General features: G+C 39.3%; 1 protein-coding gene across 8 annotated transcripts in view; it reads right to left on the bottom strand.

Annotated features, from left to right (window-relative positions):
• Window positions 1-651: 651 nt before the first annotated feature.
• Window positions 652-16,466, bottom strand: part of TNFRSF19 (TNF receptor superfamily member 19) — a 105,768-nt gene continuing 89,953 nt past the window's right edge. For 3 of the 8 annotated variants that reach the window (XM_055359677.2, XM_004054255.5, XM_055359676.2), the window contains exons 7-10: window positions 16,232-16,357; window positions 8,657-8,759; window positions 7,641-8,046; window positions 652-3,368 (exon numbers count right to left, since the gene is read on the bottom strand). In XM_055359677.2, the coding sequence (XP_055215652.2) occupies window positions 3,360-3,368; window positions 7,641-8,046; window positions 8,657-8,759; window positions 16,232-16,357 (644 nt within the window). In that variant the 3' untranslated portion in view covers window positions 652-3,359. Of the gene's footprint in view, window positions 3,369-7,343; window positions 8,047-8,656; window positions 8,760-16,231; window positions 16,358-16,466 lie in introns of those variants that run through there. The other 5 variants (XM_055359679.2, XM_055359678.2, XM_055359674.2 and 2 more) reach the window with 3 other exon arrangements.

The following is a 16,466-nucleotide window of genomic DNA, read 5'->3' as shown; positions in this document are numbered from 1 at the left end:
CATTTTTTAAGTTTTTTTTTTCCAGAAAGTTTAAAGTCCTCTCTCAAAATCTAATAGCCTTAAAAGTTTTACTGAGTAGAGGGAAGAAAAGGATTCCTGATCTGTGGAAGCCTCCACCTTCCTCTCTTTAGTCCTCCTCTGCAGGAGGACACCTGGCTGAGCTCCATCAAGGATACAAAACTTTCTCTTTAGTTCCTTCCCTCCTTGTGCCATAAGAGGAAGAGAAAAAATGAGATCATGATAAGACCTTGATGCCAAAGCTTCTCAGGGGCCGCAGAGCACCTTCCACTAGCCCAATGCGCCTGGTTATGTTCCCAGGCTGTCCCTCACAGGTCACCAGTGAGGATTACAAATAGCCCTCCAAAAGCCTGAGGAGGCAGAGAGGGTTCCACCCCTCTCTGGAGCACATTTTTTAGTGACACAGCCTCATTATGTTGTCCAGGCTGGCCTCAAATTCCTAGGCATGCCTCAAACTCCTAGGCTCATGATCCTTCTGCCTCAGCCTCCTAGTATCTGGGACCACAGGCAGGAGCCGCTGCCTGTGCTGAGAGAGCAGAACTCTGCAAAACCCTCACACAGACTTCTGAAAAGAAAAAAACATGTCTGCATCCACAAAATCAATCATTCTCTCACTGAACACATAAATAAGAATACCAGGTGATAATTTTATTCACAAATAAAAAAGGTATTACAAAACTAAGAAAATGATAATTTACACATTTATAAATTCCAGTATGCAAAATAGTAATGATGAAATCTAAATTGATATAAGCTATTTTAAAGCAATGATGGTTTTCCTTTCCTTTTTTTTTCTTACCAGCACAGACAATAGTGCTTAACCTAGGTAATAGCAATATTAACACATTATCTAAAGTAGAAAAATCTCTATTTAAAAATATATTCCATATACACAAAATTAGAAAATGCATGACTTTACTTGGTTGCTCTTGAAATCCTCCTCGGTCTTGTCAACGAGCTTCTGCAGCACAAGAAGCCACAGTGGTTATGCCCATTCAGCCACACGCATTACCCGACGCAGCCCTCCTGACATCGGCACTCTAGCAGCTGAGTTTATTGAGTGCTATGGGATATTCCAACAAAGTGAAGTGCAAATTGCATTTTTTTCCTCAAATGTTTACAAGGAGTGTAAAATATAACATTGTTGTATATTTCTAGAGTAGGTAGGGTAAAATGTCTTCATCTTGATAAAAGTTACCCAGGATTTACCAAATTCAGTAGCAAATGAAATCAATTTTCAACCCTAAGCACTTCTCTACTGATTGAAAATGATGTTTTGGGATTTTTGGCCAAAGTCTCATTCCCATCAGTCTGGCTTTCTCCAGCCAGTGTTTGTCCTTGAAGTTAATCAGGGCTCTACATATGGAAAATATATACAGGCTACACAAAGGAACACAGCCCTGCCTACTTTCATCATCTCTCTGTCATAACAGAAATGCAAACATCATCTCTCTGTCATAACAGAAATGCAAACAGACCAGATTGCAAACAGTGGCATGTATGTGAATCATGGTGAGGTCACGCGAGGAAACTACTTGCATTTTCATAGCCATTGTGTGGTCAAATCCTAAATATTTTACACGTCCAAAAGGCAATGTTCCTAAGAGTTCTTGACTACCAAAGGATCATTGGTTTATACTTAAAAAAAGAAGTAATACAGGAAAAGTCAATTAATTATGACTAGGCACTAGGATGACATGACAGCTTGGGGGCTACAATGAAACATTCTCATTTCCTATTTCAGGTGAGGGAATTGAGGTCATGAGATGTACCAGACACAGGCAAGCTAGTAAACACATATCAAAACCTAAAACTATGGAGAAACGGCCACAAGAAAGAGGGCTCATTAAATTTTACTAATCTCTCACAAACAGAGAAAACCATGGATAATACATGAGAAGATAAAAATGTACTAGGAAAGATAGATACATTTTAATATTCAGTTTAAAAGTTAAAAGACAGTGACTTGGGCGGGGCAATTCCAAACCAAAATATCATAGTACCCTCGAACATACTGATGTTCAGAAGTCTAAAAAATATGCCCTGTTCAAGTAGGTCTTCTCCAGGGCATAAAGATTAAGAGTAAATGAACCATTCCCTGCTTTGTGACTGAACGGGGTTAATTTCTGTCTTAGCTCTAGAGACAATGCTAATGTGTAGATGGTAGGGGATGGAGCACTTTAACAGAAAGAAGCACCGTCCTCTTAAATCCAACACCGGATGGCTAAAGTAGCAGATGATGTGCTAACTAATCTTACACAATTGGAAGGAGCACGACAATGTCCTGGTCAAACTACACTAGGGCAGTTACAGCTGCTTCATCCAAACCCCTACAAATTGTGCATTTTCTTCTAGTCCTAACATGTGGTGTGTTCTCACGGAAGGCTACTTCAGTAGTAGGGGAACCTGATATGTTGTAATTTCTAAAGCCTTTAGTATAAGATACAATGCAAGTAAAAGGTCATTTATGTTTATAAATACCCTTTTTCTATAACCTTCTAAGCTCAGGCAGAGGGACAGATGCAACAAATGTTTCTATAGCAACTAATTTTCATATAAATATGCCAACCTTTGCATACAAGTCTCTACAATATGCGTTAATTCTGGGCAATGGGCTGCCCTTTCTCGACCACATTCCCTAGCCCAGGTGTTCTCCTGAGATCAGCGGGTGTTCATGAGACCGAGGCTGAGGTCAGAAGTGTGGATTCTGGAAAGAGCTATCCTCCTCTGTCTGATTCCTCTGATTCAGTTAACTTCATCTAATAAACCCAAGATTTAGGCAGGCAATATGAGGGCCATTCTAACCACCTATGCGAATCAGTTTAGATGATGAAAAAGTGTCCTTCTCAAATAGAAACACTCACTTTTGAACCCATTCTACATAAAAGCTAAGGTAATTTATCTGATATTTCATAGGCGGTATGAAATTATTTCTGGAAAGAAAAAGTATACTCTGGGTCTTCAGTCTTGTAAGACCACAATCACCATGAAAATAAGCATGAGGGCATTTCTGTTTCTTGTTATATGTCCACAATCTCATAGGCTGCCAACTCAACCCATCCGTCTTTGAAGTCACTTTTGTGGCAGAGAAGCTTCTCATGTAGGAAAGATGCAGAGTATCATGAGTCGGCCTGGAGTCTTGTTATTCATTGAGGTTTCAGCTTACAGCTGGTCTGGCTCAGAAGCAACTGGCTGAAAGGCTTCAAATGCCGTCAGTTTGGTTCAGATTTATTTTTGCCCCAGAAGCCATGCAAGGTCCAGACTGCTCAGTCCATAAGCCTAACAAAGGAGTACTCTTTGGGTTCCAGCACACGCTTCTACTACAGAAAGAAGCAGGTTCTTTAAGCTTCCTAAAACAGCAACAGAAAGGAAGCTTTAGAAATAATGTCTTACAAGTTAAATCTGCTAAATTTCAATGGTAAAGAATTATTATGCATAACTTTTACTAGTAGTATACATGGATTTAATAGCATATGGACAAGAAACTCATTCAATAGTATCCAAATATCCAGCTACCCATGTAATCTCAGGATAAAATAAATATTTTCATAACAATTCATAGTCACCCAATAACTGCAGAGTACTTAAAAGATGACACCGTAACCCATAGCAATCATAATGTATTAACAAACAATTCTTTTGTGGGCTTTCAACCTTATTCAAACATTTAAAGCTTCTTTCTTCTATATTGTGTTCCTTTAAAGCATTTGTAGGTAAATATTTTAGGATTCTGTATTTCCTTTCTTTCAAAGAACAAAGATGAATGAATAGTACCATTCTTTATCTGCCAACTTAGTCTTTGAATGTACTTCCATTAAACTATTGGAGAATGTTCAGAAATAGCTGGGAATAAGATTTCTCTTATAACAATCTCCCTAGCATACTCACAGTCCTTATCGGGAGAATATCCTCAGCAAAGTGTAGCCATTAGACGTGTCCTCATCACAAAGGGCACTGACGTCAATGCCGGGAAGGGGACAAGTGAAACCACTGAACATTAATTTCATGTATTAACCCCTCACTAACTTACCACTAATTTGGCATTGGTCACATACCAGGTTAAGTGTATGCAAAAAAATTATTCCTAGGTCTAAGGAGATTATTTAGAAGTAAAATCTTATGAAACACTTCCAATAACAGGAGATAGTTTTATCAAATATGTTGATTAACTGACATGATTATAATAACTACATGAACCCTTCTGTGGGAGGCAAATTATCCTCATTTTGCCAATAAGGAAAAAGTAGACATTTCAATAGATTGAAACACTAGAACCCAGGGTCCTCTCATATGTTTTCTAACCTTCTTTCTCTCTGTTCCTGTTGACATTTTAAATGTTGCATTAAAAACAACTTCAAGATATGCTTTTCCTGTAAGTAAACAGGCTGGCTTTGTTCTCTCAAATATCTCAGCAAAAAATGTTCCAAATATCTCAGTTTTGTTCCCTTCTGGAGAGATGTGTATAGGAAAAACTTGATGAAAATTGAGTCATACAAACTAAAGAAGGCTCTCACACCTATTTGCTTTATCTGGAACCATAACTATCATCAGATTATGGGTCATCTTAAATCACCCACAAGAAAACTAGTGTGTGGAAATGCAGGTTGTGTAAACAAATGCATCGTGCGCTGAAATCATGGCCTCACACCACGTAAAGACAGAAGTGCTGTTTGGCCACAGCTGCTCCTTATCCACCTCCCAGATGGACACATGTTGTTTTCCTGAGCTATGAACGAGCCCACATCATGGAGCCAAGCTAATTGAACACAAACCTGTGGAATGGATAAAATTAACAAGAAGCCCTGTGCTTTGGTTCATAATAGTGAGCTGCTGGAATAAAATTATTTTATTTTATTTTTTAAGAGACAGGGTCTTGCTTTGTTGCCCAGACTGGAGTGCAGAGGCGTGATCCTAGCTCACTGCAGCCTCAAACTCCTGGGCTCAAGTCATCTTCCTGCCTCAGCCTAAAATCAAATTCTTTATGAGATGTGAATGTGTCCTCTAGTTGGAAAATTAGCCTGTTGGGGGAAATGTGGGTTGGAATTTAGATTGGGAAAGAAAAACAAAAGCAAAACTACTTGAGTTAAACACTTGGCTGGACCTTGAAATAAAGAGGAGGACCAGGCCCCCAAAGGCCTGAAGTAGCTTAAGGTTCATTTGCTACATTTCACAGATTAGTAAGTGCAACTAAAGTTTTTTTTTTTCCAGCATCTGGAAATGATTATCTCATAAAATGGGCTCAAAATATTATTCACTATTAAAGGGGAAAAATCAAAATGGTTTATATTTTAACACTTCCTTTTTTAAATTCAATGTCATACTTAGATTTACCTAAATTAATCTAACAATTATAGGACTACACATCTTGAAAAGTTAGTAAAAACCTTTCGTTAATAAATTATTATACTGTGCAACTTGAGTGTAATATTTTCTCATCAGGTTCAGTTTAGATATAATTGTAACTTTCTTTTCATAATGATTTGAGTTGAAAGTGTATATAAATCATGAGAACTACCTTGCATGTCTTTGAAAAAGAGTTAGTAAGTCATGATATGCCAATCTCATCAACTAAAACATGTTTCTAAAATATCATGTTCATACAGCTGTGATGACAGTGCTTATCAATCCTGTCCCCACCGCACCACCAGCATACACAGAAAAAAAGCAGGCAATGAGTTGGCTCCGGGATGACCTCGTATGAAGATGTTTCATTCCTTAGTCTCGGCAACTGACATCACAAACTTGGGTACGAGCTACAAAATTAAGGTGAGTGGTAATTCTGTTTCCTGACAAAACTGAAAAACAGTCATTCGTCAGCTGGCAGCACCGTAACCCTAGTTCTTCAGATGATCTCCTAACAAGAGAGGCACGGATGATGCACTAGACATGGCGAGGGCCCCTCATTTAGTGCTGCTGGGAGGCAGCTGAGGCCTCTGTTGCTGAGCAGGGGGGTTCCGCCTGTTTCTAGCATCCTCTGATCCGTCAGTGGATGCTCTCTGCTTTGAAGGACTTGTTACCTGCTCTCGGCTGCTGGGGCCTCTCAGTTCCTACGTTGTGTGGGGCACAGTCCATTCTTGAGACTTACACTCAGCTAGGTTAATTCTTAAGTCTTTTCTTATTTATTATCATAACAATTTTACAAATTATGGATGGCTCAAAAGAACAAGATCAGTGAACAGCCTTTCCTAACTCCAGGCAAAGCTCAGAGGTAGATACTTTGTATGTGTTAACTGCCTAATTTGTTTTTCCTTCATTCACTCGTCTCCCTTCTCTTACTTCTCCATTCCCTCGTTTTGAGAATGAAACCAATTTTTTCCCTCCAAAGCTAAAAAATGTTTTGTCTATAGAATCCCCTAAAAGCTCTCCAGATAATTTTTTTTTTGTACTTTAAAAAAGCAAACAAGGTGGGAAGATGGCTTGAGCCCAGGAGGACGAGGCTGCAGTGAGCTGTGATTGCTCCACTGAGCTCCGGCCTGGGCGACAGAGAGAGACCCCGTTTCAAAACTCAAAAACCAAAAACAAAAACAAGTGCTGCAGACTTAGATCAGTACGTAACTTATGAACTGATCTTAAAAGGAACACATCAGCGTTCACACTTTGACTCTGCACTAAGTCTCTGATATAATCAGGCCAGGATACAGAATGACATGGAAGTGAGGCCCCTCTGGAGCAGGCTCAGCTGCCTCCTCAGCACCCACAACCCTGATCTGGGGCAGGGAGGGACAGGCAGTGAGAGCAGCAACCTCTTTGTGGGGCAGGGTCTTGTGGGTCTGGGAGCTGGACTCTTGCTGTGACTCTGCCCTTTTACACTCAAGGCTTGACACTTTTCTCCTAGAACTTACACTAACAATACATGCGCTCCCATTTAAGGAAATGTTTACAAACATTAGGTCAAATTCAGCAAAGGCCACATCCTCACCTGAAGAAAGCAGAGACGTGCCCAGTTATCCCTGAATCCTTTGCTGCCTCCAGCTTTGCAGCATGCAGAAAGCCCCCATCTCTCTGCAGGTGCCACCCTCGCTCCACCCAAACCTGATCTTAAACCATTCCACCTGAGAGGGTCTTATGACCTGGTCTCAGGTCACAACCAACAATCAATTTCTAGCCAAATCAACCAATCCAGTAAAGCAGAGTGATCCAGAAAACAACAGCCAAGGAGAGAGGAGGGAAAAGAGCAGCTTTAGGAGACCGAAATTCACATAAACTTGGCAGTGAATGAAGTACATTTAAGTATTGGGCATAAGTAATATATATATATAATAATAAGTATATATAACAGGAAGAAATGAAGGTCAGGAATTGTCTGCAAGATGCTCCCATACCCGACTCATCTCTCTCAACCAAGGAAGGAGGCAGCAGGTGCTGTGCTAAGTGGCTGTACTTACAAAGAGGAATAAAAGAATGCAGCTGTCCACTTCGCTCTTATATATTAGCTGTGTTAGTTTTTAAAAAAACACTTGAAATTTATTTTAAAACATACTCTACAACATACAAGAAATTATTAAAGATGCAAAAAAAACAAAACTCATCAGGTTCCCCCAAATCTTATGCTGGGAACAGAGTTCTGATCTACTGTAAGTCAGTGCTATCTATGTTCACAGGGAACCCAGTCGCTGCCTTACCTGGAGGGACGTCTGAGTGGCTGGGTGGATGACAGTGTCACTCTCCTGATCTAGCTGGCTTCTCATAGTTAGTGCATCCTGAGTTGATGCTGATTCTGCCAGTGTGTTGTTATATCTAGATAAATCAGTAGCTGCTGTAAAGTTTTCAGAACGAGATTGGACTGGAACAGCCCCACCAACCAAATCTTGACTGCTATTTGAATCCAAAGACGTTGAGCTTTCAAGTTCTGGATTGAGAGAATGAATGTCTTCTCCAGTGAGTTCAGGATAAGAGTCACAAAAAGAGATGTTGTCACCACCCATGGGATCCTGCATCAGAGGCCAGGCGTCTGAAAACTCGCCACAGATGGACTGCGTGAGGGGTCCGAAGAAAGTTGGCACCATCTCCCCGGCTGGGCCTGCGTTTCTGCACACACGTCCAAAAGAACTTAAAGTCTTTGATGGGGAGAAAAACACTACTACAAAGAAGCATGTCAGCCGTAATTTTAGGTCTTCTAAATGAAATAGCAATTTACTGCATCAGAATTCTAGTGTTTCCTATTGTTATAAACTCATCTCAATACAATAAGTCAAATTACTCCATTTATTTGAAAACTGAGTTTTGACACCTCCTTCTAATTAATATAGTTATACTTAATCCAATGTCTAAAACATGCAGTTTCCTGGGTCTCATCTGAGTTTCCTTGAGTGCTGTTCTAAAATTCTAAAATATTATTCCATGGGTAAAAATTACTTACATGTTAATTACTTACAGATGACAGAGGTGTCAAAAATCACAGACATAAGACAAAAATAAAATTAATGAAGAGTAAAGTATAAAGAATGTTGCACTGGATATGAGTGGCCTTGAGAGAGCCACCTAATTCTTCCCTGAGAATTGCACCCCACCAATATCCAGAATGTCATTAATATTTAAGAGGTGATGTTTCCATTGTTTCAGATGAAAATCGGTAAATTAGTAGAATGCATATTTGCACAGGGGGTTATGAAATGATTGATTGAAAGCACCTAGTTACCTTGCCTGAAGACTGGCTGCAGAATGCACCCCACAACCAAGAGTCGCCGGGTTGGGGCTGCAGGCCTCGTCACAGCACATGGATGGGAGCAAGTGCACCGGCCCTAGGGAAGACAGCACAGGTGTGAAGCACAGTGCCTCCCTCCGGCAGCTTTCACTTTAATAACACTTCAACACTGCTCTCGGAAATTTAGATGTTCCCCTTTGGGTGACTTTTGGGGGAAAAGGAATACAAGGTTCTCTTTTTTTCTTATCTTAAACATATGATGAGCCACTTATATAAGGTACCGAGAGTAGACAGACTCATACAGACAGATGAAGAAGGGCGGATGCTACGAGGCTGGAGCAATGGGGAGACCAGGAGCTGCTGTTTAATGGAGACAGAGTTTCAGTTTGGGAGGATGAAAAATGTTCTGGAAGGTGAATGGTGGTGATGGCTGCACCACAGTGAGAATGTACTTAACATCACTGAACTGCACACTTGAAAATGGTTAAGATGGTGAATTTTATGTTATGTGTATTTCACTACAATAATAAGTGGGGAAAAGGAATAAAGCAGTCTGTGGGAGACCACGAAGTGAGACTTCTTGGCCCCACTGAGGACAGGAGGAACAGGACAACTTTCCCGCTGAGTGGCCTCCTAACGCAGACGAGAGCATGAACGTTCGAACCCTCTAACTCCATATACACAGACACACCATTTCTTTTTATTGCTAGGAATGTCACTTAAGGAATAAGTAGATATGTGCACACAGCTTTACAAGCTGAATATATCACTGAAGCTGGATGTATTTTTGTGCTACAAAGATAATATAAGCTTAAAAATCTAAAATATAGAGATTAGATAAGAAATTTAAAAATAAATCTTCTCAATCCTATAAGCTGAAAATAAACACTCAGCTTTTTGAACAGCCTTCTTGATTTCTCACTCTGTCTATACATATATATATATATCATTCTGATTTATAGAACCACAAACACACTAAAGCACACACACACACAAATACACACACATACACAAAGGAAGACTCGGAGAAATTATACATTTACATATATGGCTATTGGAGAAATTATACATTTACATATATAGTTATATGTTTGTGTGTATCCAAATTTTCCATGAGGAATATCTCTTTACTTTTATAAACAGGAAAAAAATTATGAAACTACAGTCTCTCTTTACAAAAATGAATGCCAAATATTGAGATGCAATTGCAAGCCCGTGAGAAACAGGATGACTGGCCTGCCTGCATCTAAGTCTCCCTCAAAGCAAGGCCTCCGTCCGGACCATCTAAACATACAGTGCTCTGACCCCGCTGAACTCGCCAGGGTTTACTGCCACTTAACAAACGTGTGTCACGCTCACCATGAGACATTTCAAAATTGTTTTAAAGCAAAAGGCACTGTCACTCCTTGTAGAAAGGCTGATTCTAGGGAAAGTACACGATAAACCTGGGACTTCTTTTGGTGGCAGAAAGTAAGAAAGTGCTAAAAGAATAATGCAGACATGTCAAAATGGCACATAAGCCAGCCTGAAGGGAGTTCCAAATGAAGGGCAACATGAGCATCAGAATAAATAGTGACACCAAAGGGCTGCAACCCACTGAATACAGTCCATGAGTCTAAACTAACTAAGGTATATAAATACATAAATGGAGAAGGAAAGTTCCTTCTTACCATAGGAAGCCAACTAATAAATGTGGAAAGAATAACGGAATTAGAAAGCCAGCATTTGTTAACCATCATGGTAATGACTGATTCCAGTACAAATCATCAGAGTACGCTAAGCTACAGGGTGAAAGTTTGGGGTGTGACAGGATATTTACACAGCCTCCAAGTATCCCCTACAGGATATTTATTCATTACAAAGAGAACAGCAGACATTTTATACTGGAGAAACCTGGCAGACACCCCCTTAACGAAGTGACCAAGGTTACCCTGACCAGGCACAGGCCAGATAGACAACTCCGCCTCCTGATACAGTGCGCTGAGGACTCAGCATCCCCTCAGCAGTATTTCTGAATCTAATCCTGAGGAAGCATCAGACAAACCCAAACTGAGTGTCATTCTACAAAACTGTAGAGTTTTGAAAAGTGCTGGCCTGTACTTTTCAAAAAAAATCAGTATCATGAGACACAAACATTACGAGACAATTCCAGATTAAAAGAGACCAAACAGATTTGACAACTCAATGCAACAGAAGTTTTCAGAATATTTTTTGCTACAAAAGACAATACTGGGGCAATTAAGAAAACACGAATACGCTCTGTAGATTATATAATGGCACTGAATTAACACAAATTTCCTGTTTTAATAATTATGCTGTTATGTGAGAGAAAATGTTCTTGTTCTTAGGAAGCAAACATTGATGTACTAAGGGGGAGAGGGACATCATATGTGCAACTGAATTTAAAACAGAAAATGAAAAACAAGTATACACACACACAAGAGAGAGAGGGGATAAAGCAAATGTGAACATGGGTAACATGTTAATATTTGGGGAATCTCGGTAAAGGACATGTGGGAATTCTTTGTTCTACGCTTTCGATATTTCTGTAATTATGACTGATTTCTGAAATTATGTCAAAATAAAAAGTTAAAGGGAAAAAAGTATCTGCCATTAAAGAGGAAACATTTGAAATAAGCTGCACTGAACCAGTGCATTGGCATGGGGATCATTTCTGGCCCCAGTGTTCTGTTAGGAGGTCACACAACAAGGCCATCTGTATATTTAATCTTTCATTTCAGACTGAAGTAAGGTGAGGCAGAGTTTATACAAACTGCCTTTTATTACATTTAAAATTTAAAATTAGAGTTCATCTCTCCAGAAAGTGTTCCTACTTACTCTGACTCTAGTAACAGTGTCCACGGTATTGTATCTAGGAAAATGTAATGCTTGGGGGCGTTTAAGGATCACACAGTTACCATTAATAGTGTCTAAGAGTCTTGTCTATATAGGCAAAGGCAAAACTAGATCCACACACCACAGAAAGTGTTGTATTTTATTCTTCACCCATTCCCAAAATAGGAGATAGTAATAATTAGCAGAAAAAGAATTAAAATGAAATCATCTTATTCCATATAGCCATATGCTGCATAGCAATATTTTGTTCAATGATGGCCCAACTATACCATAGTGGTCCTGGAAGTTTATAATACCGTATTTTTACTGTACCTTTTCTATGCTGAGATCCACAAGTACTTATTTGTTGCAACTGTCTACGGTATTCAGTGCAGTCACATGCCGTACAGGTTTGTAGCCTAGGGCAATGGGCTATACCACATAGCCTAGCTCTGTAGTAGGCTATCCCATCTAGCTTTGTGTGCACTCTACAAGGTTTGCATAGAAGCAATGCATGGCTGTATATACAACATGAGACTGGAACACTTAACTGATAATTTCTTGAGAAGACTGATTAGACAGTTCCAAGAGGACAAGTCAATCTAATGGAATATGGTGAAAACAAATACAGATGGGTTATTAGACAAAATGGTGCTATTAGTTTTGCTTCCATGGGTGCTAACAGAACTGTAAAGTATTAAGAGGACGGGGGAACTGGGGCAGACTTGTAGAGAGGGTGGTTGGCCATAGAGGGTTTTAATTTGCACAGGAGGTAAGGTGGTTGGGTGGTGGGGGAGTGGGATGTGTAAGTGTAAAAACACGTGCTGAAGAATATAAATACATAGCAAAGAAAGTTGGTACTAAACACACGCTCAGACCACAGTGCAATAAAAATAGAAGTCAAGACTAAGAAAATCACTCAAAGCCATGCAATTACATGGAAATTAAACAACATACTCCTGAATGACTTTTGGGTAAATACTAAAATTAAGGTAGAAATCAAGTTCTTTGAAACTAATGAGAACAAAGATACAACATTCCAGAATCTCTGGGACACAACTAAGGCAGTGTTAAGAGGGAATTCATAGCACTAAACACCCAAATAAAAAAGTTAGAAAGATCTCAAATTTACAACCTAACATTACAACAGAAATAATTCGAGAAGCAAGAACAAATTACCTCACCCCTAAAGCCAGCAGAAGACAAGAAATATTCAAAATCAAAGCTAAAATGAAGGAATTGAGACATGAAAAACCACCCAAAATATTAAAAAATCCAGGAGTTGTTTTTTTTTGAAGAAATAAATAATATAGGCCACTAACTAGACTAATAAGAGAGAATATCCAAATAAACACAATTAAAAATTACAAAAGGGATGTCACCACTGACCCCACAGAAACAAAAATAGCCATCAGAAACTACTATAAACATCTCTATACACATGAACTAGAAAACCTAGAAGAGACAGATAAATTTCTGGACACATACACCCTCCCAAGACTGAACCAGGAAGAAATCGATTCCCTGAACAGAACAAAAATGAGCTCCCAAACTGAATCAGTAGTAAATAGCCTACCAACCAAAAAAAGCCAAGGACCAGATGGATTCACAGCCAAATTCTACCACATGACAAAGAACAGCTGGTACCATTCCCACTGAAACTATTCCAAAAAAATGAGGGACTCCTTCCTAACTCATTCTATGAGGCCAGCATCATCCTGACACCCAAATTTGGCAGAGATACAACAAAAAAACAAAACTTCAGGCCAATATCCCTGATGAACACCAATGTAAAAATCCTCAACAAACTACTTGCAAACTGAATCCAGCAGCACATCAAAAAAGCTAATCCACCACGATCAAGCAGGCTTCATCCCTGGGATGCAAGGTTGGTTCAACATATACACATCAACAAATGTGATTCATCACATAAACAGAACTAAAGACAAAACCACATGATTATCTCAATAGATGCAGAAAAGGCTTTCAATAAAATTCAACATCCCTTCATGTTAAAAACTCTCAATAAACTAGGTATTGAAGGAACATACCTCAGAATAATAAGAGCAATCTATGACAAACCCACAGCCAACATCATACTGACTGGGGAAAAGATGCAAGCATTCCCCTTGAAAACTGGCACAAGGCAAGGATGCTCTCTCTCACCACTCCTATTCAACACAGTATGGGAAATCCTAGCCAGGGCAATCAGGCAAAAGAAAGAAACAAAGGGCATCTAAGTAGGAAGAGAGGGAGTCAAACTATCCCTGTTTGCAGATGACATGATTCTATATCTAGAAAACCCCACAGTCTCTGCCCAAAAGCTTCTTCAGCTGATAAAAAACCTCAGCAAAGTTCCAGGATACAAAATCTATGTACAAAAATCATTAGTATTGCTCTACACCAACAACGGCCAAGCCAAGAGCCAAATCAGCAAGACAATCCCATTCACAACTGCCACAAAAAGAATAAAATACTTAAGAATACAGCTAACCAGGGAGGTAAAAGAGAATTACAAAACACTGCTCAAACAAATCAGAGAAGACACAAATGAAAAAACATCACATGCTCATGGATAGGAATAATCAATTTCATTAAAGTGGCCATACTGCCCAAACCAATGTACAGATTCAGAGCTATTACTATCAAACTACCAAAGACATTCTTCACAGAACTAGGAAAAACCTATTTTAAAATTCATATGGAACCAAAATAGACCCTGAATTAGCCAAGGAAATCCTAGTCAAAAAGAACAAAGCTGGAGGCATCATGTTAGCTGATTTCAAACTACGCTACAAGGCCACAGTAACCAAAACAGCATGGTACTAGTACAAAAACAGGCACATAGACCAATGGAGTAGAATAGAGATCCCAGAAATAAGACCACACATGTACAACTACCTGATCTTCAACAAAATTGACAAAAGCAATGGGGAAAGACTCCCTGTTCAATAAATCCTGGGGTAACTGTCTAGCCATATGCCAAAGATTAAAACTGGACCACTTCTTTACACTGTATGCAAAAATCAACTCAGATGGACTAAAGACTTACATGTAAAAACCAAAACTATAAAACCCTGGAAGAAAACCTAGGCAATACCATCCTGGACATAGGAATGGGCAAAGATTTCATGACAAAGACATCAAAAGCAATCACAACAAAAGCAAAAATTGACAAATGAGATCTAATTAAACTTAAGACCTTCTGCATAGCAAAAGAAACTATCATCAGAGTAAACAGACAACCTAAAGAATGGGAGAAAATGTTTGCAAACTATGCATCCGATAAAGGTCTAATATACAGCATCTATAAGGAACTTAAATTTACAAGAGAAAAACAACCCCATCAAAAACTGGGCAAAGGACATGAACAGACACTTCTCAAAAGAAGACATACATGTGGCCAACAAGCATATGAAAAAAAGCTCAACAGCACTGATGATTAGAGAAATGCAAATGAAAACCACAATGAGATACCATCTCACACCAGTCAGAATGACTATTATTAAAAAGTCAAAAAATAACATATGCTGGCAAGGTTGCAGAGTAAAGGGAATGCTTACACACTGTTGGTGGAAGTGTAAACTAGTTCAACCATTGTAGAAAGCAGTGTGGCAATTCCTCAGAGAGCTAAAAATAGAACTACCACCTGACCCAGCAATCCCATTACTGGGTATATACCCAGAGGAATATAAATCACTCTACCATAAAGACACATGCACATGAATGTTCACTGCTGCACTATTCACAATAGCAAAGACATGGAATCAACCTAAATGCCTATCAATCACAGACTGGATAAAGAAAATGTGGTATATATACACCATGGAATACTATGCAGCCATAAAAAGGGATGAGATCATGTCTTTTGTGGGAACATGGATAGAGCTGGAGGCCATTACCTCAGTAAACTAAGGCGGGAACAGAAAACCAAATACCACATGTTCTCACTTATAAGCGAGAGCTAAATGATGAGAACACACGAACACAAAGAAGGGAACAACACACAATGGGGTCTACTTGAGGGTGGAGTGTGGGAGGAGGGAGAGGAGCAGAAAAAGTAACTATTGGGTACTAGGCTTAAATAATTAAATAATCTGTAAAATAAACGTGTAACATGAGTTTACCTATATAACAAACCTGCACATGTACCCCTAAACCTAAAATAAAAGTTTTTAAAAAGTTGGTATTACCTTTGCCCCTATTTGCCCAAGTTAGAGACCAGTTTCCTTTTGAATTACTTTCCTAAACTTTGAATCTGTCAATAGTCCAAGGGGCAATTATGGTTTGTGTAAAACCTTGAAATGGACTTCTCAGCTCTTCTTTAAGAAATTCTAAAAATAGATATATTTTTATAATAGACATATTTTTAAAATAGGCATATTAGTGTTTGGTTTGAATCAACCAGACAGCAAAGGATATAAAGTCCTACTCTACCAAAGGTTACCGTGATTTTAAATAAACTGACTCAAAACAAGAAAGACAAACATGACCCAAAAGTTGCTGAAAAATTCTAGAATTTTAACGAGATGCTTATTTCCTTTTTAATACTTAAGAGACTCGAAACACTCAAACCAACAGGAGATGGTGGAGAATAATTTAACAAGATTAGTTTTAACCAGAAGACTCAACACAGCCACCTCGCTGTGAGATGAATACACCAGGACCAATTCTTGCTGCTTCAGCTTCTGTGCACCTCCAGTCCTCCTAACGGCACTTCCCTGCTGAACTTACCGCAGGTCTGCACTGAGTCACGGCGGCACTGGCAGCAGGCTCTGTGGGCATATTCGTGGAGCTGAGGTCTGTCAAAACACGACAGCTCAGAGCCGTTGTACTGAATGTCCTGCGACCGCAGAGACCCTAAATGAGGGGTGAGAACTCTGTCAGGGAACACAGTCTCCTCTCTAGCGGACCTGTGCCATTCTAGCTTTTGTATTTCAATGCAGACCTGTGCCATTCTAGCTTTTGT

Source organism: Gorilla gorilla, chromosome 14 (genome assembly GCF_029281585.2).
Source record: "Gorilla gorilla gorilla isolate KB3781 chromosome 14, NHGRI_mGorGor1-v2.1_pri, whole genome shotgun sequence".
In the NCBI taxonomy this organism is placed as follows: Eukaryota; Metazoa; Chordata; class Mammalia; order Primates; family Hominidae; genus Gorilla; species Gorilla gorilla.
Note: the sequence above shows the minus strand (reverse complement) of the source record. Positions and strands in the feature narration are given on the sequence as shown.